The sequence below is a fragment of the Aptenodytes patagonicus genome, chromosome 11, assembly GCF_965638725.1.
Source record: "Aptenodytes patagonicus chromosome 11, bAptPat1.pri.cur, whole genome shotgun sequence".
Lineage (NCBI taxonomy): Eukaryota > Metazoa > Chordata > Aves > Sphenisciformes > Spheniscidae > Aptenodytes > Aptenodytes patagonicus.
The window spans coordinates 21,150,934-21,178,800 of record NC_134959.1 but is presented as its reverse complement, the minus strand read 5'-3'; the positions used below and the strand labels follow the sequence as shown (position 1 = coordinate 21,178,800).

Below are 27,867 nucleotides of genomic sequence, written 5' to 3'. Positions count from 1 at the left end.
GCTTGCTGTCTACATACAAGATGACTTCTCCTGTCTTTTTATGAGTGTTTTTTATTGTTTAGATACATACATGGTGCTTTTACATATTTTTTTTTTACAGCGTGTAAAGCACAGTTGTAGTTGTTACATACTGTGCACATGCTCCTTGGCAGGATGGTGACTGATAGAATAAGCGTGTTTCACGTGTACGTATTCTTGCATAGTAGTACAGCACAAGTAAAGGAGGGCGTCTGAGACGGAGCTGTCATTCCAACATGTTGCAGTTGCTTGTGTAAATTCCCCACTTACTGAAATGCAAAATTACACCTTTATCCACGTATGCTAGTGTAAGATATTGTAATGACTGCTTTCGGTACATGTGAGGGTAATTTGTCAAGCCTTCTGCATATCACTTGAAAGGGCGAATCTGGTAGTTGTTCAGTAGTGGCTTCTGCAAACTCCACAAGTAGCAATGAGGTCACAAATCATGTGAATTCTTTCATATGTTTTGAAAGAAAAGGCCACTTTAGGCAAAGCATAAATGCAACCATATGCCCATACCTTGGAGTCTTCACTGAAATTTGACAATAAAATTGCTGTGCATATGATTTGTTTTCTGAAGAAGAAACTCTGTTGCTTTTTAGAGCAGTAGTATAGCAGCAATTAACTGGCTGGGTTTTTTTTCTAGTTAAGTGTAAAAATGTTTATCGAGTACAAAATTGGTAACTAGATTGGTATAGGTAAGATTTTGGTAATTCTCAAAGACGGCACGTGCCTGCCTTTCCTTTTAGAAGAAAAAGGCAGCAGTTAAAACCAGAAGAAATCTTGTTACAGTCTGTTCAATAGGAGAAAAGTATGCAAAGTGGAACTGTTATCCTTTTGTTAATCCTCATACAACTTACGCTAGCGTGGAAGTATCTATTTAAGCCTGTTGAACAACCATTTTGTATTAAGAAAAATCTTTACAGCACAGTTTACTTTTCCGTTGAAGAAAAAAAAAAGTGCAGGCTTTCCCTCGTTAACTTTTCCACAGTGATCTTGGTAGTCAAAGCTGAATGATTTGGCTTTTGGAAATAATGTGAAAGTCTCAATTAAATGCCATCTCCCAATATTCTGCATCTCTACAAAGAGGTCAGTTTGCAAAAGTTGCTTCAGGGGCTGAGAGGAATACGCCCTTTAGCACTTAAGATCTTCAGCGCCGTATGTGATTATAGCTGTTTGTTTTAACGCGATTCCTCAGAAAGATTACTGAGAAATCTGTGGGTTTGTGCACCAGCAGTGGTGTTGGTTGTCATGTTCAGAGTTCTTCTGCGTGTAGGAAAAGCAGATTGTTTCCTTCAGTCAGAGTATGACTGGTGCAGATAGAACAGAGCGAGAAGATCATCTCACCCCTAAATACCTAAATTGGAACCAACAACAGTACTGGATACATAAATGTAGTAGGTAGCAATTGTGATATTTAAAATAGCGAGGGTGTTTCCAAAACAATAATGGCAATACAACCACTAAAGAAAGTGCAGGAGGGAATTGTCTTCACTGGGAACGTGCTGATTACTAGAAGGATTTATTGAATGAACTCTGTGTGCATCAGAATGGGATCATTGCACGTGAAAGGAAAACGTAACTTTAAATCTGTATTTAAGTAGGAGAAGGAAGCAACAGTTCTCTGTTTGGGTGAAGCTAACCAGTTGCACTGGGAGCATAAAATTAGGCCGACAAGAAGAATGGTAGATGAGGGAGGAAGAAGTGAACAGAGAAAGAAAAGTCTAAATTAGAGAAAACGATGCTGGCAGTACGTGCCAGAGGGTTTGGGAGCTGACAGACTTGGCTCGCTTGCTGTTTCGTATGGGAGCGAACAAGCAGCACGCTGTGAGCTGGTAACTGCCGTGCTGGCGGGAAGGCTTCCTCTGTGTCAGTAAATATGACTCAGAAGAGCCCAGGGAACACCTGAGCAGCACATGTGTCGCTGTTAGTCACGGTTTGGTTGAAGTACTCTTACTGTTCAGTGTGACCGTGTAAACGTGGTAATTGCTTAAACTGCATATTTCAGTGGTACAACTGCCTGCAGTAAGTCTGTTCCCGCCTCTTTCAACGAAATACGAGAAGCCTTTCAAAGGAGGGAAGCAGTCACTTGTTTTGCATTTTTTGGAGAGCATTTTTTTGAAGCACTGAATGTGGCAGGTTATTGCAGCTGGTGAAACTAATAGAGCTACACTGAATAGTGCTCGTGTAGTGATGCCTTCCACCAGCTGAGAATGTGGCCCTGATACTATTTGGGTCGCATGATAGTTACAGGCCAAGGTGCCAGCTTTTCACTCGGTAAATGTTATATAAAAGTATCAATACTAAAATGTCTTAAAAACCAGCTAGCGTATATTAGGTGTTCCTAGAATCAAAGTATTGCTTTAAAATTTAAGTATATTGACATTTTTTAAGTATTTACCTGCAGCATTTGTGTGTGCTACTTGAAAGCAGCCTGCCTGTGTACAGGTAGAGAAAGTCGATAGCAGTGTCTTCTACTGTGACTGATATTACTATGACTGACCATCCTTGATTTCCTCTTTAAAATGCCATCAACTCAAACTGCTTAACAGAGTCATTTATTTAAAGGAGAACTTATGTTACTTTTTTTTAAATACAGGGGTGCAATCATAAGTACCGGAGTTTTCTGTTTCGTATTATTGCTAACTTTACAGGTGCACCAAAGGGGGAAAAAAAGTATGCTGCAGTAAACCCCCAACTCTTAAGAAGTGTTAAAATGTGTGTCAATCTATAGATTAAATGGTGCTAGTGGGTTGTCATGTTATAAGTCTCTCTATTCCAGAAAAAGCTAAAGTAAACGTTTCCTACATAAAAATACTGAGGGGAGGTTTATTTGGAAATGGTGTAACATACTCTGCCATCTTGCATTGTAGCCTTTCTCCCCAAAATCTCGATCCTGAAAACACTTACAGAAAAGGTTAACAGAAGGGAATTTCACAGGAAAGAACGTGTGTTTTGGAAGAAGAGACAAAATTGTTGCCTAACTATTCTGGAAGTCTCTTGCTGATTGCTAGTGACGTCAAGAAGCGTTTCAGCCTGGCTGCAGGAGGGCCTCTGAGGCAGTCTGAGTGTGCACGTGTGTGTGCACACTCGCTCCCGAGAGTGCCAGCCTTCCTGCCCCCCGGCTGGATGGAGAGGCAGCGCCAGAGCTCTCCGCCCCTCCAGAGAGAGGACGGTGCCCGACGGCTGGGCCCACAGCCCTCCTCTAAGATTCCTGTTGATTCTGGGGGATTATTGAATTGAGGGGGAAAGAGAATGATTTTGATGTTAAAAATTAATTCTTTGGTTACTGTTTGAAATATAAAGTTTCTGCCTTAGAATTGGCTATGGTCTTAGTGATGTGCTTAATACACTAAAGAAATTAACTAAACTGATAACTTCTAAATCATTTTTCTGATTGTAAATATGCGTTTATTAATGCAGGCAAGAAGACAGCAAGACCCTAGTCCTGGTTCTAACCTAGGAAGCGGCGATGATCTCAAACTACGTTAATCAACAGCAGCAGGCGTACCATGGGTCTGCACACGTGCATTGCTTCTACTTGGCAAAGGATTTAATAAAAGACCAGAAACTGTGATAACTGGGTATACTATGGTCTGTTTCCTGACCTGCGGCAGTCAAAATCACCGTGAACTGCCATGGTTTGCACTATGTTTATGTTACAATACCTGCATTTCCCATTTTAAGCATGTAGCCAGTGGCAATTTGAAATTTTGTTTTTCTATGCAAACTTATTTTTGTTGGCACTATTTTAGTGAAATGGAAACTTATGCAGCTATAAAACCATTTTTCTCAACTGTAATAAAAATTGTCACTTAAAAATAGGTCAAGATATTACAGATTCAAAACTTCTTTTTTGGTTTGGTTTTTTTTTTTGTAAACTGCTGGAAGCCAATGCATTCCAAGCTTAATTTTTTTTAATATGGGCTTTTGGAATTTTGACTGTCCTTATTGTGCTCCTGCTTTATTTTAGATACGCATTCTTACCTTTCTTTCAGTTTTCTTTTCTTCTAAATTTGCAAGACCTTCTTAAAACTGCTGACATTATTTTGCATTATTTCCAAGCTAAACCCAGTGAATCAGAGCTGTTGGAATCCGTTTTCAACCTTTGTGGGTTTGTAAACGTTACAGTTGCAGTATTCTTTTCACTGCTAACAATTCATTGGTTTCACTTTTTAAATGGCAAAATTTTAAAATGTATATTTTCATGCATTAATGCATTCTGCCCCAGTATCTGTCTTAGATTTTATTCTGTATCAAGTGAGTTTGGGTGGTGATTATACCCCTGTATATAGTACTTCACTGAAACTCATAGGAAGTCGCAGGCTGGCTTCTGTTTTATTCAGGGATTTTTTTAAATAGTTCTTAAAAGGGATACTGCAACTCTACAATCAGATTCAACAGCATGTTAAACTGGGAACAAAAGTGATCAGCTGCCAAGGTGATATGTATTAAATCATGTTTAAGATAGCTGCTTTAAGTATATTTTATATCTTAGGCTTTTTGTAAAGTTGTGCTGAATGGTGAAAAGTTGAGATGAGGTTGTGTGCAGAAAATCTCATACTGTGTGCATAGGACACTTCTATTAAATCTTATGCAAATTAAGACTACATTGCAGTATATGTTGCATTTTCTAACAGGGTAAGATTTGGGATGAGTTAATTTGTGTGAATTACCTTGTTTTATTTGGGGTGATGGTGAACGGACCTGTTCCAAACTTTTCATTGCATCCAATATTGAAGAAAATTGGTTGGAAATGTGATGTCTTTTGGCTGTGTTAAAATGTGGTGCTTCCTGTACAGCCTGAGTAATTAAAATGTCACTGAAATACCTTTTTAAAATAGGTGATCCGACTTCAGTATTTTAAGAATGATTTTGAAGGTAGAAACTCCGTATCGTTAGATCGGTTAAATCTCTATTAAATTCTACAATTAAGATCATTACATTCCTCATCAATGGCAAAACAATTGATGCAAAAGAGGTCTTGCAAAAACGTAAGCAGATGTCAATGTGAAGGAGAATCTTTGTATGTTAATAATATGACTATTTAACATTCACTTAAAAACGTCAATAACTGTAAACTGTGAGAATGTCATCAAATAGAAATATTTTGATACTTCAATTTAAATGTGATTCACCTGAAAGAGAACCTTTTTCACTCTGTGGCCACGTGTTCTTCTTGCTCTTCTTCCCCCAAAGAAATAATTTTTCTGAAGTGTTTCTGCAGTGAGTTATTTAAGGGACACGCACGCATCCACACGCATCCCTAGCCTTGGATCTTCTCTGCCATCTGTGTATTTTTGATGGAATAGTCTGAAGATGTATTTTAAAAGGTTTTCCTAACGTTTCAGACAGTGGTTTTAAACCATGAGTACACAGGAAATTATGCTATCGGATATTAACGTTGCTATCTTTGTGTAAATACTGAACTTTCCCTATCATCATTTAGCGTTCTGCTGCTTCCGATATCTTAATGCTGGCATTAAGATCACAAGCCCTTACCCTCTGCTGGTTAGTGCAGACTTTTTAAAGTGCATTTTAAGTTATTGATGCAATTTGATATTTTTCATAATTTCTATTTAAACTGAAGTTGCATCATCTTTCTTGAATTCATCTCCTGTAAGAGTTGCCTTAAGCTACGAGATTGCTTTTGCTACTTTTTGTGTTGTATGTTTAACTTTCATAATAAACTTCTGTGTAGTGAAAACGAGCCGCTGTGGATTTATTCCCGACACCCCGGTAGCCCACGCTGACGTGCTGGGTGTTTCTGGGGTGACTGTCCAGCCTGCTGCCGGTGCCAGGCTGCCGTGATGTCTGTGGTTAAAGCAACACTGACATCCAGTGGTCACTTCACTAACCCGAACACCCCCCGGCTTTAGGGACTTCAGGGTATTCACAGCGCTCTCAAAACTTTTAATACGGGGGCACGTGTTGGGGAAAATGTGGGGTTTGCTGCCCATATTGGGACCGGTACTGTTTAATATTTTCATCAGTGACACGGGCAGTGGGATCGAGGGCACCCTCAGCAAGTTTGCAGATGACACCAAGCTGAGTGGTGCGGTCGACACGCCAGAGGGATGGGATGCCGTCCAGAGGGACCTGGACAAGCTGGAGAAGTGGGCCCCTGTGAACCTCATGAGGTTTAACAAGGCCAAGTGCAAGGTCCTGCACCTGGGTCGGGGCAACCCCCGGTATCAATCCAGGCTGGGGGATGAAGGGATGGAGAGCAGCCCTGCCGAGAAGGACTTGGGGGTACTGGTGGGTGAAAAGCTGGACATGAGCCAGCAATGTGCACTCACAGCCCCAAAGGCCAATCGTATCCTGGGCTGCATCCAAAGCAGCGTGGCCAGCAGGGCGAGGGAGGGGATTCTGCCCCTCTGCTCTGCTCTGGTGAGACCCCCCCTGGAGCACTGCGTCCAGCTCTGGAGCCCTCAGCACAGAAAAGACACGGACCTGTTGGAGCGGGTCCAGAGGAGGGCCACGAAAATGATCAGGGGGATGGAACGCCTCTGCTATGAAGAAAGGCTGAGAGAGTTGGGGTTGTTCAGCCTGGAGAAGAGAAGGCTTCGGGGACACCTTATTGCAGCCTGTCAGTACTTAAAGGGGGCTTATAAAAAAAGATGGGGACAAACTTTTTAGCAGGGCCTGTTGCGACAGGACAAGGGGGAATGGCTTTAAACTAAAGGGGGGTAGATTTAGACTAGATATAGGGAAGAAATGTTTTACGCTGAGGGTGGTGAAACACTGGCCCAGGTTGCCCAGAGAGGTGGTGGATGCCCCATCCCTGGAAACATTCCAGGTCAGGTTGGACGGGGCTCTGAGCAATTATGCTGCTTTGAGAACAAGGTAGTTTGCACGTTGAAATTGAGGAAATGGGGAAATGTGGTAAAGTACCGTGGGGAAAATACGAATGTTACGTGCTACACCTGAAAACCTCTTCTGAAGCTGCTAAAATTTTTGGTGGTATAACTTCAAATATCTAATATTGAATGACAGCGGTGGTTAGTACTGAAATCGTGTAGAGGATTGCCGCCTTAATAACTGGAGACCTGCAGTCTGCTTTGGAAGTGTTTACATGTAAAAGGACAAAGTATAACCTTATTTCATACTTTTAAAATCTGACCGAAAACAGATCAGGGGACGCCTAATGAAAACGGCATTGACTGTGACCTGGGGTTCTTCTGAAGGTACTCTCTAGTCTGGAAGGGAGGTGGCTTTTAAAACAGGCGTAAATGACAAACTGCGTTGCTCCGACTCGGTGTTCCTGACGGCAGGCGGTATCTTTGTTAGCTGTTGCTAACAAACATAGGGCTCTGCCCTCAAAGCAGTTCATTCTGAAAGGCGTCTCTAAAGAGCAGTTAATAAAGCCATTAGGCGACTCGTGGGTTTACCAGCACGTCCATGGAATGATTCCCTTTTCTGCCCAAGGTGCATCACGAGTGGATGAGCACCTTATTCCTGAAGCCTTTTCTTGAGTGGAGGCATCTGACGGACAGAGGCACTTTGTCCCCCGACTCCTCTTAGGTTGGGTTTGCCTCTCGGGTGCATAAATAGCAGAGGGAATCTGAAAATCTTCCTGCACGAGGCACCTGCGGCAGAAGAGGGTCCTTTCCCTCAGTTAGCATGACTTAGTGTTCAGCTGGGGAGTGAAAGACCGCTGGAACCGCTGGAGCTCATTGGAATGGAGAAGGATGTCGGTGACCTGGAGCCCAACCGGAGCAGGTGAGGTACGGGGGTTTCTGGCTTGCTTGTTCAACCTCTTGCAGTTACACGGCCTCTTCCTAACGAGAGAATCTGGAGTATGAACGGTTTGGTCCATTTTACTTAAGTTTCCAAAACCCGAATGAATGGGTTTCCTAGTCTCTCTTGAAGGAAACGGCAGCTCTCGGCTGTCCTGGTCTGGGCTCCTGGTCCCCCTTTTGAAAGCAGGAAACTTGTGAAAATGAAACTGTGGGTGAAAACAGCAGCTTTTCTGTTCCTGCAGATCTGTGGTGTTTTGTCTAATAATAAGCCTTGTTCAGGTAAGGGCTGGGAAGTTAAATGAAGGAGATGCGGTTTTTGAGAACTCCAAAATTGCATGGCCTGACAGGATCTTGGCAGGACTTCCGTATTTATTTTTTTTTTGCCCGCCATTAGGCCAGGGCTCCACTCTCACGGATGGGTTTATGACTCCATCTTGTCTGCATAGAAATGGGACCAATTTCTGTAAAGTTACATTATTTTGTTACTACCTTTCTAATGCAAGTAAGAGAATGACAGAAATGGCTTCAAGGATGAGAATTGCAGTGAGAAGTTGCAGCAGAGCGAACATTTGCATAGGCAACATTTCTCATAACTCATTTGCTTGACATCCTGTCTTCACGCTGCCACGAAATGTAAATCCCAGTACGTGTGTATTCACCAGCCGCTGCACGGCTCGGAGCTGCTCGGGGTTTAAGTAACTTTATTAAATAGTTTTCTCAATTACGGGTTGAGATAAGTGAATTTCCAGAACTGCCTCGGGCTCATTTCTTAAAGCTCAGGAGTGAGGGGGAAAAAAGTAACGCAGAAGGGCCGAGTGCTGCCTCGGCCGCTGCTGTCACCCTGCAGTGGGTGGCCGTGGAAAACCCTGTAGGAGGGGAAGAAATTGGAAACGGGAGTGTTTCTTGCTCAGCCTTACGCTTACTTGTCCCGGTCCACAGTTTACCACGGCTGGTGAGGCTTTTGCGAAGTCTTTGTTTCTCCCCACAACTCTTCTGATGAGTAACTCGGTGTTTTCCAGCCTGTTAGACGTGACGACGGTGTCCTGGGGGACGTGGGTTTTCCCAGTGCTCCGCTTTCCCTTGTTCCACAGGCTGTAATTGTCCGTTTTTCATGGGACCTGCTGGCCTTATCACCTTTCACCCTTTGCAATCCTCTCTCTTTCCCATAGCAGGTGATGAGTTAGCTTGAAAACAGAAAAACCTTCTAGAGCTGGAGAAAAGTTTGCGCCTGAAAGCTCCTCTGTCTTTTCCAGCTGTTATCTGCTGGTTTGCCGAAAGAGCCTGTCCCCGTGAGCCTTGCCCGCTTGCATCCCTAGACCCGTTTAGCTACAATAGCACTGCGTTTGCTGTGCACACCGTGCAAAAGTCCAGCAGAATACAGGCCTAGAAAAACGAGCCATAAGATAAACTTTTTGGCTGCTGGGTGCACTTGGCCTTTGATAGCTTCTTATGCGAATACGCTGCTACCGAAGCGCATGGCTGGGGTGATGGTGCTGCTGCTGGGATACTTCGGGAGTATTTCAGGGCTCTGGCCCTTCGTGGCAGGGGTGCAGATCATGGCTCTTCAGGTTGTGCTCCTCGGGGAGATCTCGGACACGAAGAGCTGAGGTCTGCACGGCGGGGAAGTAAGCCGGTTCATGGAAGAAGCCACGCGAAGGTAGCTTTAACCGCAGAGGTTGGGTGGTAAGGCTGCCCGCCCTTCGGGAAGCGAGCAGGTACCCGTGCGCCTCAGGAGGGAAGAGAAAATGGGGGTGGGTGGGAGGGAAGGGGGGACCCGCCGGGGCAGGCATTCCTGGCAGCGACCGTTTCCTTCAAGGCCGGCGGGCACTGTTGTGTTTGCCCTCGCTTTAGCTTGGCCAAAAGGGTTGTGGCTCTTGGCTTGAGTCTTGAGCAGAAGAGGGGACGTGCGGTACTGAGGGCTCCTAATTAGTGCAGCGGTTCTGGGTGCCAGTTAGTGGATTTGGTGAGAGAAGCAGGAGGGATATCCCTCTGTACGAGCGAGGATGCCGGCGCCTGAACCCCCTGCATCCTGCGTGAGCCGGCTTCCTGGCCCGCCTGCCTCTGCCTTCGGCTGCAGATACGATCTCGAGTCCCTGTTCTCCCCTTCCTGCTGCGGCGGCGTTGAGCCCTTTGCAGAGCTAGATTTAGGTCTTGTTTGTAATCATGTATCGTATCGTAAAGCCTTGCAGGAGCTGGGTCTGAGAGATGAGCGGTGATTGCCCCGGGGGCTGGCTCCCACCAGGCAGATGAGCAGCAGCTCGGGCAAACGCTGCTGGACGGGGACGGCGTCCCTGCTTGAAGGCACCTTGCTGCCCAAGTTTCTCTGGGGTAGTTGGGCGTTCAGTGGCATTTGGTGGTCAGATGTAATGAATGAATTGCCAAGGCTCATTCCCGGCTTCTTCAGTTGGCTTGATCATTTCAACTCAAAGGTGCAGCACCTCGTTCATATTTCGTACAGTTTTGGTGCAGCGGGCTGGTGCTCTCAGCTCCTGAAGGCAGCAGGGCAGGAGAGGTTGGTCACAGCTTGATGTATGGCTGCGGGTTTCTCTTCTGTGCATCGTGCTTTCTTCTGCAGTATGTGCTGATGCCTCTTGTAAAATCCTGCCCATCTTGATGTTGAAACTGCCCCTGAACAAGGGCCTCGGTCTGCATCTCAGCTGCCGCAGCAGCAGTCCTCTCCCACGGCAAGCTATTTCTCTGCAACCCCCGTTTCTGAGCGCACGGAGCTGCACAGGGGGGGAGCGACGTCCTGGTGAAACCCCGGGAGCTCTAAGCTTGGAGGAGAGCAGAGAGGTTGGTGGGGGGGGAGCACAAGTTTGCTGCTAGATTGCAAACAACGCCATGGGGGGAACAACTCTTACCAGATGACTCTTAAGAAATGGGCGGCTCCAGCCAGAAACACCAGTCTGACCATCACCTCCGAGCCGGGAAGGCTGCTGAGCATCTCGCTTCCCGCAATGACATGTCACCTACCCAGAAAGAGCACCAGGTCCACTCCTGCCCCACCGAGAGCCGAGCAGCCCTGTGCTTTGCAGCACCCCAGCCCGTTCTCCCCAGTGGCCCCTGCTCCGGGGCAGCGCTGCAGTGGGACACCTGCCCCAGAGGTGGGGTGCTGCGATCCCCTTCCCGGCACCATCCTGCTCCTCAATGGCCTTCCCCAACACCCCAGAGCCTCCGGCTGCCGCCTGTGCCTTGCTGCCAGCCTGCAGCCACCTGGGTAGCCCATCCCTGGAGCCAGGAGTCTGTGCTGCCGCTGCCTCGGCCCAGAAGGGGAGGAGGATATTTGGGGATGCTCAGCCCACACGCAGGCTGGCCGTGCTGCAGCTCCAGGTCCTTTGCTCCGGCTGCGTTTGAGGATTGGGAGCCAGTGTGAGGAGGGAAGGGAGGGACAGGCAGCGTTGCATGCACAGACTGCTCCTGAGCTGCCCAGAACTTGCCTTCTGCTTGGGCCAGAGCTGCTGCTGCCGCTGAGAACCCCCTGAGCCCCTTCCCAGCAGTGACGGCCCCGGCCTGGAGCCGCTCGGCAGATGCTCCCACACAGAGGAGAGGACAGATCCTCTTTTTGGTTCTGCTTTCGGTTCTGCTCTGCAGGGTATGACCGCCGGGACCTGGTGTTGGTGGGCCCACGGGGCGCGTGACTCTCCGAAACCACCAACCCCACCAAGGTGCCTTAGTCACCGCGTCCTCCAAACCCGCCAGCATCTTACCCTCTGCTTCTGCATCCAGGGCAGGACGTGCTAGCAGGGCCACGGGGCACCGCGCTGCAAAGTGGGACCAGAGGAAAAGCGGGAATAAACTGGAAAGTGAGACCCTGCGGTCCAGGAGCCTGAGAGACGGCTGGAAAGGGAACAGGAGTGGAGCAGAAAAGCGGGGTCTGCGAGAGGGACCTCGCTCCGGCTGGTCGCATCTGGCCAGGGAGGGGTGCCGGCCATCCCTTGCGGCTCTCCGGCGTGGCACACGGCAGCCAGGAGCCGCCGGCCATAGCGGGACCTCTTCTCTTGCCAGCAAACTCAGCTCGTGCTCTGCTCTGCTGAGTTCATAACAGACTTTTAATTGTGACAGATAGCGGGCCCTTTGAAAAGCTGTCCTCCTTACTCTATTGATGATCTGCCACCCTTTTAACGTGCTGCCCCGCGTTTTAGTGCTGTAGCCCCGTTGCTCAGGCTGGTGGCTTTAACAGAGCAGCAACCGGCAGACGTTTCCCGCTCGGTGTGTGCTGTGTTCGCCCCCCGGCACGTGGCGTGGGATCTGGCCCCCCTACCTCTCTGAAACAATTTCTTGCTCCAAAGAAAATATTGGTGATGGTGACGCACCGGTCAACAGAGGTGGAGGGTTTGCACGGGAGGCCGGCGGTGTGGCTCTGTGGCAGACGCGGGGGGGAGCTCAGCGCCCTGCAGAGCAGATTTTCAGTGTTTTTCAGCTTTCTGCCTTGTGGGCTGGATGCCACGAGACAGCGGCAGGAGGCATGGATGTTGGTTTGGGTGCAAAACTGATCCTTTGGGTGCAAGGCCCTTTCTTGCCGGGGCTGGGCTGGCGGTGGGGGATCTGCACAGCGAAGTCCCTGCTAGCAGCACCAGCGACAGCGTAGGGTGGATGCACGTGCTCCTCCTGGCTCCCCAAAGGCCTGCAGGGCACTTGGCTGGTGTCCCACAGCTCTGAAAAAAACGAAAATGGGACAGAAACGTAGCTGTGGCTATGGGGAACACGGCCGCCGCCGGCCTGAGCGAGCACCCGGGCAGTTTCACGTGCTGTTGCCCGAAACCCGGCGCTACGGGGACCAGGGTTGCTCTCAAACGGCATTTAACGAAGCTCGGCCGCAGGGAAGAATTTCCAGCGATGCGTGCGTCGGACCAAGTAATTTCCCGCTGTGAAATGAACAGGCTGCAAAGGGGGCTGGGAGCTGGGAGCAAGGCTTAGTGAGCATCTCTTGTTTGTTTTCTCCGTTGCAGCCTGTGAGTAAGATTCAAGTCACCCCCCGCGCTGCTCGCTTGCCAGAAGTCAGCGACAAACCGGGCAGCCAGAGATCCGCAGGGGCTCAGAGGGGGGCTCCGTCACCCAAACCTGCTGCTCTGACTTCATGTCCCGTTAAATGATGAAACCCCGAGCGCCAGGGCTGGAGCAGGCTGGGGGGGGGGGGCTTGTCCCCTCTGCCCCCTCTTCATGCGCTTTGCCCCACGGCTTTGCCCCGTGGGCCTTCCTTGTCGTCTGCTCTGAAGCTCAAACATCCCTTTTGGAAATGTCTCTGGAGGTGAAACGCAGCCCGAGTGAAAGCCCTGCCACCCGCGCAGCACTCCCGGCTCCGTAAGCCCTTGGGATAAGGGTTGTGTGGGATTCTATAGAAACCCACCCTTCACTTTTTTTAATAAAACCTGTGCTTTCATTTTTTTTTTATTTTATTTTTTTTAAGAAACCCCGTGCTCTGCCCCAGGGTGACTTTTCCCACGAGTTCTTGACGCGCATTTAAAAACCCCAAGCGCCTCGCTCGGCAGCAGCCGAAGGAGGGACGCAGCGGCTGCCCGCTCCCTGGGAGGAGGCTCCCCTTGCGCCAGCTGCCGACGCCGGCGGCTCCGCGCTGACAGATCCGGGAAGGGTCGAACCACCCTCACCTCCGCCGGCTGCCCCTCGCCCCGCCGCGCCTCCGGCTCCCTGCCCGGCAGCGCCGGCACCGCGGGGAGCTGGACTTCGCACCCTGCCCAGGCCTGGCAGCATCTCCCAGGCTAAACCGCCCTGAGAAGGAGAGAGAAGCCAGCGCATCTGTTTCTAATGAAGCCGAAGCCAATTTAGATCTAGCCCTGCATGAATCAGAGCTTTTAAAATATATCTGGAGGGGCCGAGTTCTGCTCAACGCACATAACGCGGGAGCGCTGCCGCCGCGCTCGGGCGATGCGGAGGATCTGCTGCCGTGCGGTTAACAGCCCCTCCTGCCCCAGCTTTTACTGCTGCTCCCTTTCCTTCTTGGAAACACCTCGTCCTCGTCCATCCAGCCCTCCTCCCCGGCCCCTGCCCTTGCCCCAGCCCTGTGAAATGCCCTGCAAGGGGCAGGGGCCGTGCCGGCTGCTCTTCTTCTCGGTCGGTGTTTAACATAACGTCTTGGCATCTTTGGGTGAGCGCTGGGAGCCTCCCATTTTTGCCCATCTCTAGACACCAAGCAGGGTACAAAAATGCAGGGGAGGTTTGTAGCTGCCAGGCGCCCAAATCTGGGATGTGGGAAGTGATGCCGGTGGCCACCGTGGTCCTGATTGAGCAAAGCATGTGCCAAAGCCTCGCCGTGCCCTCCAGCCCGTGCTGGGCGCACATCACCTTCCTTCCCCTGGCCAAGCGCAGAATCATCTCAAAAATCTTTATTCTTGATGGGCTGCGTGGCCGCAAGCCCAGCATATGCTGGGGCCGGCAGGGAGGAGGATGTTTTCCCCGGAGCGTGCAAGCCCCAGCCCACGGAGGGTTTCTGGATGAGGCTCACGACACGCGGGAGACTTCGCGTGTGCAGGTAACCGGCCCGTTGAAAAAAGGCACTTTCTGCCCCGCCACCCCTTGGCTGCAGCATCCGCAGGCAGAGCAGCGGGGCAGCTCCTGGCACCCCGGCCGGGTGCTGACGCTGCACATTCTGCCCGCGTTAACCTTGGCCGCCGCTCCAGCGGGTTTCTGGGTGATTGAAAACATCCCAGCGGGGCGTGTTTAGTGCAGGCAAGGAGGGGAGAAGCGCTGAGCCAGGGAAAATGGAGCCAGGGGTCTCCCCTGGGAAGGGCCAGGCTCGGCGCTGCCAGCCCCTGCCCACCCCGGCACTGATGCGGCGCAGGGTGCAGCATCGCTCTGCCCGAGCTGGGTCCGTGGGTGCTGCCCACCTGGATGGGACCCAGGGCACCCAAAGCTCTTGGCTGTGGGATAAATCCTCTCAAAGAGGTGGATAAACTCCCCCGGAGAGTTGGGATAAATCCCCCCCGGAGAGTCTCAACGCTTCCCCCAGGAGCACAAACAAAGCCCCCCTTGCTCTGCAGCCGGAGGAGCTGCAAACACTATTTGGAAACATTTCTGACTGCAAACCCAAAGCTTTTTAGCAGGAAATGCAACTCCAAAAAAATAAGAGCAACTTCAGAGCTTTACAGCAAATACCTTTCCCCCAACCGAAACAGCGCTGCCAAGTTTGGGGTCTGTTTCCAGCGCATTTTTCTGGGCAGCCACAGGGCAGATTTCCTTACAGACACGCTTTGCGTCGCTGTTAACTCTCATCGGGAGAGGGCAGCTCGCCTTCACCGTGAGCCGCCAGCGCTTTTCCCCACGCACGGCTGCGGCCCCGCGCCCTGCAAGGCCTGGTGCGTTTTTGGTCCCTCCTGGTAGCTTTTGCATTTTTTCCCCTTTCCTTTGACCGGCTGGATTGCAAAGCCCAGCTCTTCTCTGCTAACGTCTTTCCCACAGACGTGTGGAATTTAAGAAAGTCAAGTAAAAACCCAGTAATTCCCCACAGCTGCCGATCCCACCCCAAAATGTGATGGTATCGCAAGCCTTTGGTAGCAGGGAACGTGGATCGCCTCCGATGGATGCGCCCGTTGCCGTTCCTTTGGTCTGAAACATTAACAACTGAGCTAGTCTTTAAAAAAAATAGTGATTATAATTTTCAGACAGCCGTGCATTGCTTCCTGAGCCCTGGGACCGGATTTGCCTGTTTTCCAAGAATTGCTCCATAATCTGGAGAGCGAAAATAATAATTTTTTTTTTTTTTTAATTTAATTTTTACCTGTGCTGAGCCGCTGCCAAAATGATGGTGCTTTGCCCAACCTGCTTTGAAAATGGTATCCCGGCTGGTGTCACCAGGGGAGCACGGGAGGGCTCCTCCGGTCACTCTTGGGGTGTTTGGTTTCAGTTGCCCAAATCAGTCTCCGCTCCCGACCTTCGCCAGCCCCGGCCAGGGAAAGCGCCCGGTCCACGGCGGGGACACGCGGGGCAGCTCCGTCCCTGGCACCCCCGCAGACACCGGCTGCTCCCGGCCCCTGAACGCGACCCGCAGCCCAGAGGTGTCCAAAGGGAAAAACATCCCCGTGTCCCCGGGCAGCTCGCTGGTGCTGGCCGCGTGAGGAGCAGAATTGGTGCTGGGGGAGCCGGGATTTTTTTATAACCACTGTCTTAGCTGTGCAAAAAAAAACCCCAAACCCAACCCCACCTTGCAGCTGGATCTCTGCCCAGGACGGCTTCTCCAGGCAGGGAGAAGGCCAGGGGAGGGATGTGCCCAGAGGAGATGGAGGTGACCCAGGTGGGTCTCCAGCCTCTCTGCAGAGCTGATGGTCCCCTGTGCAAACCACTCCCTCCCCGCTGCCGTCGGGGCAAGGGGCTCGAAAGCAACCTCCAAGCTGCTTGCCTTTGGCGGTGCAGCCGCCACCTATGCAAACGAAGCCTTGGGTGAGTTTTCTGCCTTCTAGGGACTTGGGATTTTTTTTTTTTTCCTTTTCTTTACTCGTCTTGGCCGGTGGAACGAGAGCTGTGGTCTGAAAAGAAACCAGCCCCTTCTGGGAATCCAGGGAGGATGCCTTAGGTGCATGGGGGGGGGGGGTGCTTTCCTGCGCCGGGGGAAGCAGAGAGCCGGGGCTCGGTGGTGTGCACGGAGACGGGGAGGTGCTCTGTCTCCAGCTGTGCCGGAGCTTGCTCTCCTTCAGGATGCTGCGGCGGGATTTTCAGCCAGCTGGGATTTACTGCCGCTCCGTGCCTGCGCCCGGGGACCGACCTCCTCACCCTGCGGGAATCACTGCAGTCGCGCAGGCTGGCCAGAAAACACCCAGCACGTCTGGTGTCCGGTGCCGCTGTCCTCGCCTGCCCCCCGGGCAGCTTTGCTCTGCCCTCCCAGTTATTTAAGGGGTGTATTTTAAGCTCAGAGACGTAGAAGGGGCTGGCATGCTCCCTGGATGAGAGCTCCCTGTCAATACACTGGTTATTATTTTAAAGAGCAAAGCCCCAGCGCGGCGGGGCCGGGAGGTGGCGGTGGCTCAGGCACCGGCCTCGGCAGCACCGAGCCTTCCTCTGCCTTCGGTTAGGGTTTGGGGTGACGTGTGGAAATGGATGGCAGGGTAGAGGTGCATCCAGAAATCAATTATCTCAGGATTTATTTTTTTCCCCAGTTGTATTTGGCCTTCTTTCTCCTTCTCCTTGCTTTCTAATCTCCAAACCTACGCGGGGAATTCAGCTCGTACTTTCAATATTCTTTTTCAAAGGATACTGAGTTTTGTTAAATGAAAACCTAGCCTGTTGCATTCCCCAGTTTGCAGCGCTGGGCATTCAAAGGGCATCGCCCAACACGGGAGTAGTTAGGAGAAGAGTTTCTGCAAAGCCCAGCCGATCTGCATCCACCTGCTTTCCATCCAGCATCCCTACCCGAGGGCCGCGTGTGTCCTGCGCCCGGTTAAAAGTGGGTGCTGGGGTGTCCTTCATGCCCCATTAAATAAATGGGGTACACAAGATTTCTAGCTAGGTATTTCTTCTCTCAAGTACGTTCCTTATGGATGTTACCATATATATATGGCGAGTCGGAGCGCCGCGGGTGGCTCGCGACGAAGGATCAGCCCGTGCTCCTGGGAGAGGATGGGCTGATTTCTCTTTTTAAGCCAATAAAGACGTGTCAGAGGGCAGAAAGGGAGGGGAAAAATTGGCAGCACCTCTGCGCTTTTCCGCATATTTAGATGTCGCCGTGCTTAGATTGAAAACAACAAAAAAGTAATCGAGGCATGAATAATAAATAGAGCAACATGCAGCTGACTTCAAGGGAAAGCTGATTTCCCCGGGGCGCGCTCCACGCCGTATACGTTAAAATCTGGCCTGCTTTGACAGCTCTGTGACCTGAAGACAGATGCTGAGAAACGAGCCTGGCCGAGGTCCTGCTCCCAAATGTGACTGGGGCTTGGGGTTTTTTTGATGCTTCGATTCCCTCTGCCAGCGGTGGCTTGGTCTGCCCATGGAAGAAGAGGTGTGACTACGCCTGTTGGTATTTATATACACTGGTGGTTAAAAGAGCTGTTTGAAACTATAATGGACACCTTTTCTTTGCAGCTGGCGTGGAAGTGGTGCGTGCACAGCCTGCGTACCTTGGGTTTTAGACAGCAAAGCGCGAGGCTTTGCCGTGCAAAGGCCGCGTCGGTGCAGCAGGCAGCTCACCGGCAGGCATCAGCTCAGGCGGGCGGGAAAGGCAAATTACCGCTTTGCCACCCAAGAGCCAGGGCCTCCGGAGCAGGCTGGCTCGCTCTGGGCTTTACGAAGACTGTATGTTGCTGGGGGCACAAGGAGCACACGGAGCGCCTGACGCGAACGCGAGGCTGCTGCAGCGGAAAACCTAGCAGGAATTCTGTTTTTCTCTCTTTTTTTTTTTTTTTTTTTTTAATATGAGCAACTCAAACTTCCGTGGTTAGCTGCATGAAGGGTTTTCTTAAATGGTATTTTCCGCCCCACTGGGGGATATTCTGTGTGATGGATATTCTGTGCGATGGTGCTGGCCTGCTGCGGACCTCCGCTGGGACATGGTGGGCACGTGGGACGGGGCGCGTGGGCAGCATGCGGGTGGTGGGGTCAAGCCGGGACGGAGCATCCCCGCCCCGAGGGATGCAGCCGAGGAGAGGGGACGGGAGATGGGTATCGCCCGAGGAGAGGGTTTTCTGCTACCACCCTCAAATAAATGTGGAAAAAAATGCATCTCTCCCCACCCCCTGCCCCTCCTGGAGCCTCGACCTGCCGGCAGAAGGAATTACAGCCGCTTCCAAACCCTCTGGACCCTCTTGGTTTTTCCCTCACTTGTGCAGCCCTACTCCAGTGGACGCGCCGCTTCGCGTGAGGCTGGCACGAGCCCGTACCCTTGGTTTTCATCATGTTTATTTTTAATTCCCTGCTTATGTTGGGCAATGCTTGATCTGGTGCCTTTCACCTTGGATCAAATTCCTGCTGTAAAAATGGGTGATGGTCTGACGTGGGGTGTCCAAGGCGGTGGCGGCCTTGGGAGGGTGGCAGCATCTCAGCGTCTCGGGAGAGCTCCGTTATCCTCATGCCTTGCGTGGATGCCAGCTGCTTGCACCCGGGGTCTTCTGGGTCTGAGCAAAGCAGGTTCACGTACGGTGACCACCACCCCAGGGGAACGGTCGGACTCCTTTAGGGAAAAAAAGCTCAGGATTTGGCTACCGCAGCCCCCCGGGTGGCGATCTCCCTGTTTTCCCAAGTAACGTCGCAAAGCCAATGGCCTCGTTAGGACTTTCTTCCACGCTGAGTCATTCCTGAGCCTGTTCCGGCAACTTTGCTCGTGCCACTGACTAATTTCTCCTCGAGTCCTTCCCGCGCGCCTCTGTCCCCCACCCTGGCCTGTCAGCCGGGAAAACTGGATGCGACCGGGTTGGTTCGGGTTTGCCTTTCCCCCCCCCTCGGTCCTGAGCTCACTGCGCGGGCTGGGACACGGCGTAATTCGGGCTTGCGTGGTGGGGCTGGCGTTCGGCTGGAGACGGGGACAGGGGGTGGCCGCGGGGCCGCACCCGCCACCCCCGGGGCGGCCCCGAGGCTCCCGCGGCGGGACTCGAACCCGCGGGCTCCCCCTCGCCAGGCCGACGCCTTCCCCTCTCCCCCGCGGTCGGGGGGGGGGGGGGGGGGAGGGGGGAGGGGGGAGGGGGGGGGAGCGAGCCGCACCTCCGCCGGCCCCGCCCCCGCCCTCCGCCCCGCCCCGCGCGCGGGCTCGCCTGACGACAGCTGCAAAGCACTTTTTCAGCAGCCGCAAGTGAGGTGAGTCGCAGCCCCGCAGCGCGGGGGGGAGGGGGTTGTAACCCACCCCCCACCCCCCCCCTCGCTCCCCTCCCCCGCCGGGCGGGGGCCGCCGTCGGTACGTCCGGGCCGAGCGGCGGAGGCGGCGGCTCCCCTTCTCCCGGGGGGGCGGGCGGGCGGGCAGGCAGGGCAGCGGCTGCCCGCGCTCGGTGGCCGGCCCGGCCCGGCCCGGCCCGGGCAGGGCGGGCGCAGGCAGCGGGGCCGTGAGGCGGCGGGGGGCGAGCTGTTCGCTGTGGTGACGGTGCCCGGGCTCCCCCCGCCTCAGCCCGGCTCGGGGGGGGGCTCCGCTGCGACTCAGCGCTGCCCCCCGGGGGGGGCTGGGGGCGGCGGGGGGGGGCCGGGACGCAGGCTGCGAGCTTCCCTCCTGTGCTTCCCGCAGAGGTCCGGCGCCGCGACCGGGTGACCTGCCGTGCCAGCCCGCGGCCTCCGCGCTACCTGAGCCAATGCTAGATCTGGAGGTGGTGCCCGAGCGGTCTCTGGGGAACGAGCAATGGGAGTTCACCTTGGGTAAGTGTGGGGGGGGGTGCCCCCAGCAGCTCGCCTGGCTGCCCCGGGGCCCCGTGGGCATGAGCGGGGTGATTCGCGTCCGCTCGCGATCCGGCGCTCGTGAGGTTTTTCCCAAGGCTTTCGGGGAGCTGCAGGAGTGAAAGGGAGAGAGAGTCAAAGCTCACCTTTCTCTGTCGCTAAAAATACTAAAGTACGAGCTTTACGGATTCCCTTGTAACATATAGTCTCACCTTTAGCTTCTGCGCGCCGAGTTGTGCTTTGTTTATCCGCTTGTATGCTTTCTGCTACTTGTCTGCCTTGTTTTGTCTTGCCTCGCTGCCTTAGGCCAGTGATTTTTTTTAAATAACTCCTAAAAGAGGAGGCACGGATGCGCTGATTGTCACCTGAATATGTCAGGTGATACTAGCATCTTCAACTGTGCGCTAATACTTAGCATAAATACTGTGCTTTTCTGTGCAAACCTTTCATAAATATGAGCTGAGTTTCATAATTTCTTTGTGTCGTTGCTGGGTTGCGACATTGTAGTGGAGAAAGTGAGCTTTTGAGAGGTTTTCTCAGGGTTAGATAACAAGTATTTCTTCCTCCAATGATTCTTACTTTTCCATCTCTCTGAGAGGTCCTTCCTTACCAGCCGTTGCTCTCTTTACTGCGATGAGAAAGAACTTTCCCCCAGCTGATGGAAATTTGGCTGGCGCTCAGCCTAGGGCACTTAAATGTACAGTTGAAACTCAGATGGTATGGATTCTTCAGATGACCTGTGTTTTCAGGCAGATGCTGGTGGTCCTTAAAACTGTCAGAAAATACCGTAGCTGTCGCGTTTTTCAAGTGATTGTTTGAGATACCAGCGTTGGACTCTGTCTCTCAGAGTTTTCCATCTTCGCTGTTGCTCTGTCTAAAGCACAGTTAATGGTGGTAGTAGCTCGGCTAATGTAAACAGGGCTCTGCGTGGCAGCCGTCTGTATCTGCCAGAACTTGAGTTACGCTGCTGCTGCTGTTGTCACCTGTGGCAGCAGGGGGACAGACTGTTCCGTAAAAACACTGTTACACAGCTTCCATGAACTTGGGTCGCACCAGAGGGGTGGTGCTGTGACGTGGAGTTGTTTGTGTGAAACCCATCAAACACAAAGGGCTGTTCATGCTGCTGTGACTTCAGAGTCAAGCACAACTTGATGGTTACAGGGAGTGTTAGAATGACTTTTGGAGGCTAATTATAGTACCTCAGGTCCCACCCTTTGAAATGTCGGTGATCTCCTTGTGCCGCTAACATGTTACCGTGCTCTCTCAGCTCTGCGTGACCTTCCACGACCCTCTAGTGCCTGTATTACCTGAAAAGAAATGCAATCTCGAACTATATACCCTGACAACCTTCATAAATACGTAGTACCGGCTTCCCGCCGTTCTCCTTATAAAAACAAAAAAAGGGAAGAGAGAAAAAGATTTTCATTTTCCCAAGAACCCCCAAAGAAGCCCGTTAATGCAGTCTCATGGTTAAAATTATACAGTGTCTCTGTCTGTGTGTACACACACACACATGCATAGATGTGAGAGGGAGGAAACTCAGCTGTAATGCTTGGAGTAAACATAGCCACCACGTGATGTGTCTAATATATAATTAGCATGACCTGCTGGTACAGAGCAGGAGGCTGACGAGGTATTAAGATACTTAACTTTGTCCTGCGCTAGCGATGTTGCATGAGAGCTGTCCCCGCTGATAAAGCTGGTTCAGCTGTGTTAGTGGTAGCCGGGTTGGAAGCGCCAGTGTAAATGGGATTCTCGCTGCCAGCGGTATTCTACTCATCGTTTGTTTAGATCTGCTCTTAGCAGAACTAATGGCAGTATTCCTGAACCGCTGCTGACTCTGGCTTCCAGTAGTGTGCCCACAATGGAGATGACTGAGGGGAAATGCCAGGAAAATTTTTTACATGAGTTTTTGGATTCTGTTTCTGGCTCCAGTGTTGACTCACTATGTGACCAGAGCATAAAAAATTTAACCGAGGCTGAGTTTTGCATTCAATTAGATACCTGTGTCGCTGCAGCTCTCGGGCGGCATTCCTGCCGTTTTAAAGGAGAACAATTAAATACTTATTCTGTAGTGCCTATAGCTGTATTATTAGCGTTTGAGATGTATAATTTCTAAGGCATACTTGCATTTCTCTTGCTTTTTATACTTTCTTTTCTTACTAAGTTTCACTTCTCTTTATTTAATGTGTTACAATTCATCTTCTCTTGGATTTTCTCGTATTCTCTTTTAATCTTTATTTGCTCCTTTACCCCCCTCCCCTTTGAGACACACAGTCTTAGCATAGACTAACGCTTCAAGCTATGTTGTTCACGACCAGCATATGTGAGAGGAGCGTCTTGTGTCGCTTGTATCGCTCCAGCATTTAGAAAAGGGAAAAGTTTGTGATAGGAGAGTCCTAGCGCTGATCTTTGTGGGCGTTATTTGCCATGGCTCAGTTTGGTTGACTGTCTGATGTGCTGGAAACCATGCTTGCTTGCCCGCTCCCCCTGACTGGTGAGCAGGCAAAAAAGAATTCTTTGTTTTCCTCTTTGACTGCAAAGGCTGACGAATGTTGAGGAAAAGGGGGTGTTGTGTCTGTGCGTGAGAAGGGTGGAGAAAAATAACCCAGCTTCTTTACTCCTCCTTTGGCTCTCTGCTAATGGAGGCAAAGGGAGGATACTGGCTCCTCCACGCGTGTTTTAAGTTCTCCAAGAACAGTTCGCAGAACCCAAGTTGCTCATCGTAGCTTTGCTAAGCAGCTGCGTGGCAAAATCTGCTTGATTCTCAGTTGCTGAAAACCAAACAAAATTGGTCCATGTCCATTTGCTCGCAGCTTGAGAAAGCTCTGAGTAAGAGTCACATGAGCCATCTGTTTGCACACTTACCAACCCAAGATTGCATCAGTTTACATCGGACTACAAACTGAACTTCATGTTTGTGTGCACTTTTTTTAACCGCATGCTTTTTTTACTGAAACCTTACCTACTTCTGACGCTTGCCATCGGCGTGTAGATCCTGTCAGCTTGTTCGCTGGCTTTGCTTGAGCCTTTGTCACTACTTTTTTTTTAAGAGCTCATGGTCTTACCTCTGCAAGTCTCCTAGAAATACTGGCTTTGAAAATGGGTTTTATACTTTTAAATCGTCTTTACTTTTTTTGGAATCATAGCTTTTACTAGGTTAAGAAATGTGAAACTTTCACAGCAGCATCTTGACCTTAGCTTCCTGCTGGTTTTTATGTTTCTGTTCCATTTTGAAAATATCATCTAATACATAATAACTGTGTCTTTAAAACTCAGCTGCTTAGACTACAAGGCAACTGCTATTTCCTAGATAATAGGAAACAGTGCTGCTTTATTGTGTGGCTCGGTGCATTTTAATTTTATTACCATTATTAAAATAATAACTTCTTTTGGATTTTTTTGTATCATCTTCTGGTGTATAATTTCTAGTTGAAAAAAAAAAGTTTCCAGGATTACAGGCTAATGTGAAAACCAATTTCACAGAAACAGTTGTATATGGTATTTACAAATTGAATCACTGTAGTTCTAATCTATAAGCCTGTTTTGCCAAAACTCGACTTCATGATTGCAGAAAAGCTGCGATGTATGGGTGTGACAGGCACGTAGTTTAGTGAAAATAATAAGGTTTGGGGTTTTTTTTTTTTTAGTGTTATGCTAGTATTACGTTATAGCAGTACCTATGGTGATCTAGGCGTCTGTGTGAGAGAGATGGATAGATACGGAGAGAGAGAGGGAGTTTTCTCGCTTTGGTACTGTAGATAATGTCTAAAAGGTGCTTTGGAACATGATGTTCGGTCTGAGTTTGGGAGGTGTAGCTAGTAACTAAAAATTTGAATGCGTGAACTGTTACCTAAATAAAAGTGTAGGTCCCGTGGTAAATTTTCCCTAATCAAGGCAACTTTCTTCATGTTTAAAAACTAGAAATAGAGAAGAATAGGGCAAGGAATGTAAATAAAATGTCAGATAACTAATCTAAACTGACTTGCAGCAATTAGTAGGGAAATAAAACTTCACAACTATGAGCTCATAACCCCTCTTTATAAATGCCTGCTTTGAATCCAGGAACACGATCACATTTCATTTGGAAAGGCAACAAAGGTTTTAAGTGTGATAAAGGGTGAGATGGTGTGGCGCTATTCTTTCTGCAAAATCAGCTGTTTCATTCCACTCTGAAAAATTTATAGCTGTAAAGATAAGATATACACTGAAGGAAAAAAAAAAGGCAACAAAATAAAGCCCTTGAAATTGTCTTAGAGGGTGAATGACTATTAAGTGTATTACTTCAATCGAACCAAATTGTTTAGTGTGTTTATCTTGTCTGTAAACCGAGAAGATAAAGTTCCTTCCTTGACACAGCTGTAGCCCTATCAGCAGCTAATGTGGCCTGTTAGGTCTAAGGAGAATCATTGCTCCGTTTTGGTATTTGTATCTCTCTCGTAGGACAACTCAGTACTTTATCAAGCTTGATAGAGGGTATGCCATAAAATGCAGTCCAGGAGCCTAATGAATGTGTACAGGAGTGCTCTAGCCAGCTCTACTGGAGTTTGGTATAGGCTATTTTATCAGTTATCGGATTGTTGGCCCCAAAAAGCAGAAAATTTTGTGCACGGATTGTAGAAGGATCTGTGCTTTTTCTGCCTGAACTTTGCTGTTTAATTTTGTGGCTAGAGATACTTTTCTTTCATATATGCCTAACAAACTGGTAGATAAACAATGACTTTTCTGTTTCAAAACAACCCAGGCCTGTGCTGATACGATGAGTCGAGTAGGCTTATTTGTTGATTGCATACCTTTCTGTTGTAATGTACTGTTTGCTGATGACGGCTCTGTTACCTCACCTGTAACCTTTCTGTTAAGAAACGCTGTTAGCTGGTCTCCGGACTGAAGAAATGCAACTGTTTTTATTTACAGGAATGCCGTTGGCTCAGGCTGTAGCAATTCTTCAGAAACACTGTCGCATTATCAAAAACGTCCAGGTTCTCTACAGTGAGCAGGTGAGTAGTACATGGTCCGGCCGGGTCGTTCACCTCATTGTGTCCCCAAATTAAGGCATTAGAGGGTATACCGATACTGTGTCATGCTGACATGCGTATTGTATGAATTGTGGAGCTACTTGAAATCGAATTACTACCACCACATCAGAGGTGTAGCTTTTATAACAGTTTCATGTCAAGTGTAAAAATCCTCAGCACAGTGCAGTGATTTAACAGGTATCAGTTTTGTATATGCGGTGGTGGCATAGTATTGTTTTTCCTTTAAGAAGGGAAATGTTCTGTAATTAGCTGGATAATTTAATTTCTAGGGGTTTTTTACATGATCATTGTCAAGCGTTGCAGTATTTTTGAAGTACTGAATCCCTCATTACTTTCCGCTTTTGTGTTTGGTTCAGTGGTGATGAACGCCCTGAAAAGGCTTCCACGCTTTCTCTCTGGATCTGCAATTTTGTCCTGCAGAAAGTGGATGCAGTAATTTAAACCAGCTGTAGATGTTTTAATCGTTCTTTGTAATTAAGCATTAAGTTCCTAATACGTTTGACTTCCATCAAAAAGGGGACTAGAAGTGAAACCTTTCTGCTAGATCAAATAAAATGTGTTATATACCCACCTTTACTTTGAAAGAAGTGGAAGGGAAGAGGAGATAGGACAGAGGAGGATCGTGACTCTCCAAGTGTGTATTATGTGAAACGCATGTTAATCAGAAGGTGATATTCATATTTTGTAGATTGCCTTTTTCCTGATGCAAAGATCTGTAAAGTCTGCTAGAACGTCAGTTTGCATCAAAATACTGATTGAGGCCTCATGCATTCGCAGTGAATGCTGAATGGCTAAGGAACAAGCTCGACTCTGGTGTTTACTGCTGGATACATATTTCATGTAATTAAATGAATTACCCTTTTTTGTTTCATGTTATGTAGATTTATGGGTTTTATGATGACTGAATCGCAAATTGAAAAGCTAGCTCCTTGTACTTAATGCATGGGAGCATCCGTCTGGCAGTGAACGCATTCCTTGTTTTTTGTATGCTTTGGAGGTTTTTTTAGTTTTTCTTACCACAATGCATTCCAGAATTATTTCTAGGTTTGTTTAGATAAATGATGAGATTCCCGTTCCTCTCGGGTTTGTAGAATCACAGAAGGATTAGTGGTCCAGTACTAGAAAGCAAGCTATACTGCTGCTTGGCTTTTTACACCTCTTGGAAAGCTACGTTGTGTTTGACCATGAAAACAGAATTTTTATTCTATTTCGGGGGGGAGGGGTGTGTGTGTGTTAGGGGTTTTCTCCCCAAACTGTAATAAATGTAAAGATGTTTTTAACATCTGCATAGTCCAACAAAATAGTAGTTCTCAACTTTGTGGTATAGTTGTGCTGCTGATGACTTTTTTTTTCTGTATATTATTCCGATTCAGTGCAATTTTTTCCACATGCCACTCAGGGCCTGCAGTTGACTGTCTGGCTATATCCTCACCCTTGTGCAGAACATTGTGTACTTCATGAGCAGCTAAGCACGAAGAGCTGCTGCTGCAGTTCTTAGAAGATTCAAAGCTTTAAATAAACTTTGCCACGCACAACTTTTATCTAGCTAAACTATACCTGAACAGCCTCCATGTCTTTCCTCTTTGGTTTCTAAAAGAATGCCTTTGAGCATAGTGATCAAATGTTATTTAAAGTTGTTGCATCTAAAGCGCTGAATTCTGATCCTGGAACTCCAGCAGCGAGTATTTCCTTTCAAAAATTTATATGACAACTAAATGCAATTAGATCTGCCCACAGCTCTCTTTTTAACTTGACATAAATGGGATGCCCAAACTGTGCCAAAAAAGCTTGATGAACCCTTTTCTGTGACTAGAGAACTTTAACTCCTTTCTGGTCGGTTTAAGTGGGGTACTTAATTGCCTTTGTATGTTTTCCTAAGCCTCTTCCTCTGGATTAGCATCGATGGGATTGTTCAGTGATAACAGTTCTTCCTGCAGCTTTGTGTAGATTAGCAGCATAACTGCACATCTGCGTTGCTTCCTTCAGGAAGGACTCTCCTGTTGCTTCCTGGCATCATTTTTCATACTTGAGGTTCTAGTTTGTGTATTAAAAGTCACATGAACGAAGTTTGTGCCCTTGAAACTTTTCTTCTATTAGAAAATATGCCAGCATAGAACAGAAGCTATTTGCTGTACTAATTATCAAGCTTTTCCTCAGATGTTTGTGGGTTTTTTTTTCCACCCACTCAAAAGTACTTGTAATGCTCTCATTAATTTTGGAATAACCTTATGAAAATTTTGCTTAGAAAGCAGTGAAATGCAGGGCATATCCCATATCAGAACAACTCTGGTATATTTAAATGCAACATGACACATGTTTTTTTGTTCTATCTGTAGCCTTTCTAAATTAGATTTATAAGGGATTTAGAAAAAGACCGTCAGGATCAGCATTAGACCTTTTCATCTCAGGCTCATGGCTATATTGCAGTGCTGCTGCAGTTCTACACAGTATCATCAAAGTTTGCCAGCAGTAGTGAAGTATTGATGCCATTGTGCAAGGTGCTGTGAAGATTTCATTTAGAAGACAGCTTACATGTCAGATCACCGGTGTTCAAGAAAGATGAGCTCAAACTGAACCTGCGTCAGGAAAAGCTACTGGAGTGATCAAGGGGAATGGGAAATCTGCATCACGGGGGATTGAAAGCCCTGTGGCTTGCCTTGACCTAGCGATGTGAAGTCTAGGATCTGATTACTTAAATACATGGTTTGGGAAGGGGTGGGAGATGCACGTGAGAACGCACAAAAAGTATCCAGGCTAGAAGACAGTGCTGA

General features: G+C 49.1%; 2 protein-coding genes and 1 long non-coding RNA gene across 6 annotated transcripts in view; 2 read left to right on the top strand and 1 right to left on the bottom strand.

Moving 5' to 3' along the window:
• The window catches only part of CBFB (core-binding factor subunit beta), a 44,486-nt gene extending 38,755 nt beyond the window's left edge, over positions 1-5,731 (top strand). For both annotated transcript variants that reach the window (XM_076349381.1, XM_076349382.1), the window contains exon 6: positions 3,445-5,731. In XM_076349381.1, the coding sequence (XP_076205496.1) occupies positions 3,445-3,513 (69 nt within the window). In that variant the 3' untranslated portion in view covers positions 3,514-5,731. The remainder of the gene's footprint in view (positions 1-3,444) is intronic.
• A 12,857-nt stretch (positions 5,732-18,588) lies between these two features.
• Positions 18,589-21,008, bottom strand: LOC143165721 (uncharacterized). The gene is made up of 3 exons (XR_012996307.1): positions 20,273-21,008; positions 20,038-20,170; positions 18,589-18,876 (listed from the first exon to the last, which is right to left on the bottom strand). It is a non-coding gene; the product is annotated as an uncharacterized LOC143165721 (long non-coding RNA).
• PHAF1 (phagophore assembly factor 1) overlaps positions 19,442-27,867 on the top strand; it is a 34,287-nt gene continuing 25,861 nt past the window's right edge. The window contains exons 1-3 of one of the 3 annotated variants that reach the window (XM_076349378.1): positions 19,442-19,496; positions 19,915-20,042; positions 24,975-25,057. In XM_076349378.1, coding sequence (XP_076205493.1) covers positions 19,979-20,042; positions 24,975-25,057 — 147 coding nt within the window. In that variant the 5' untranslated portion in view covers positions 19,442-19,496; positions 19,915-19,978. Of the gene's footprint in view, positions 19,497-19,575; positions 19,594-19,882; positions 20,043-24,974; positions 25,058-27,867 lie in introns of those variants that run through there. The other 2 variants (XM_076349379.1, XM_076349380.1) reach the window with 2 other exon arrangements.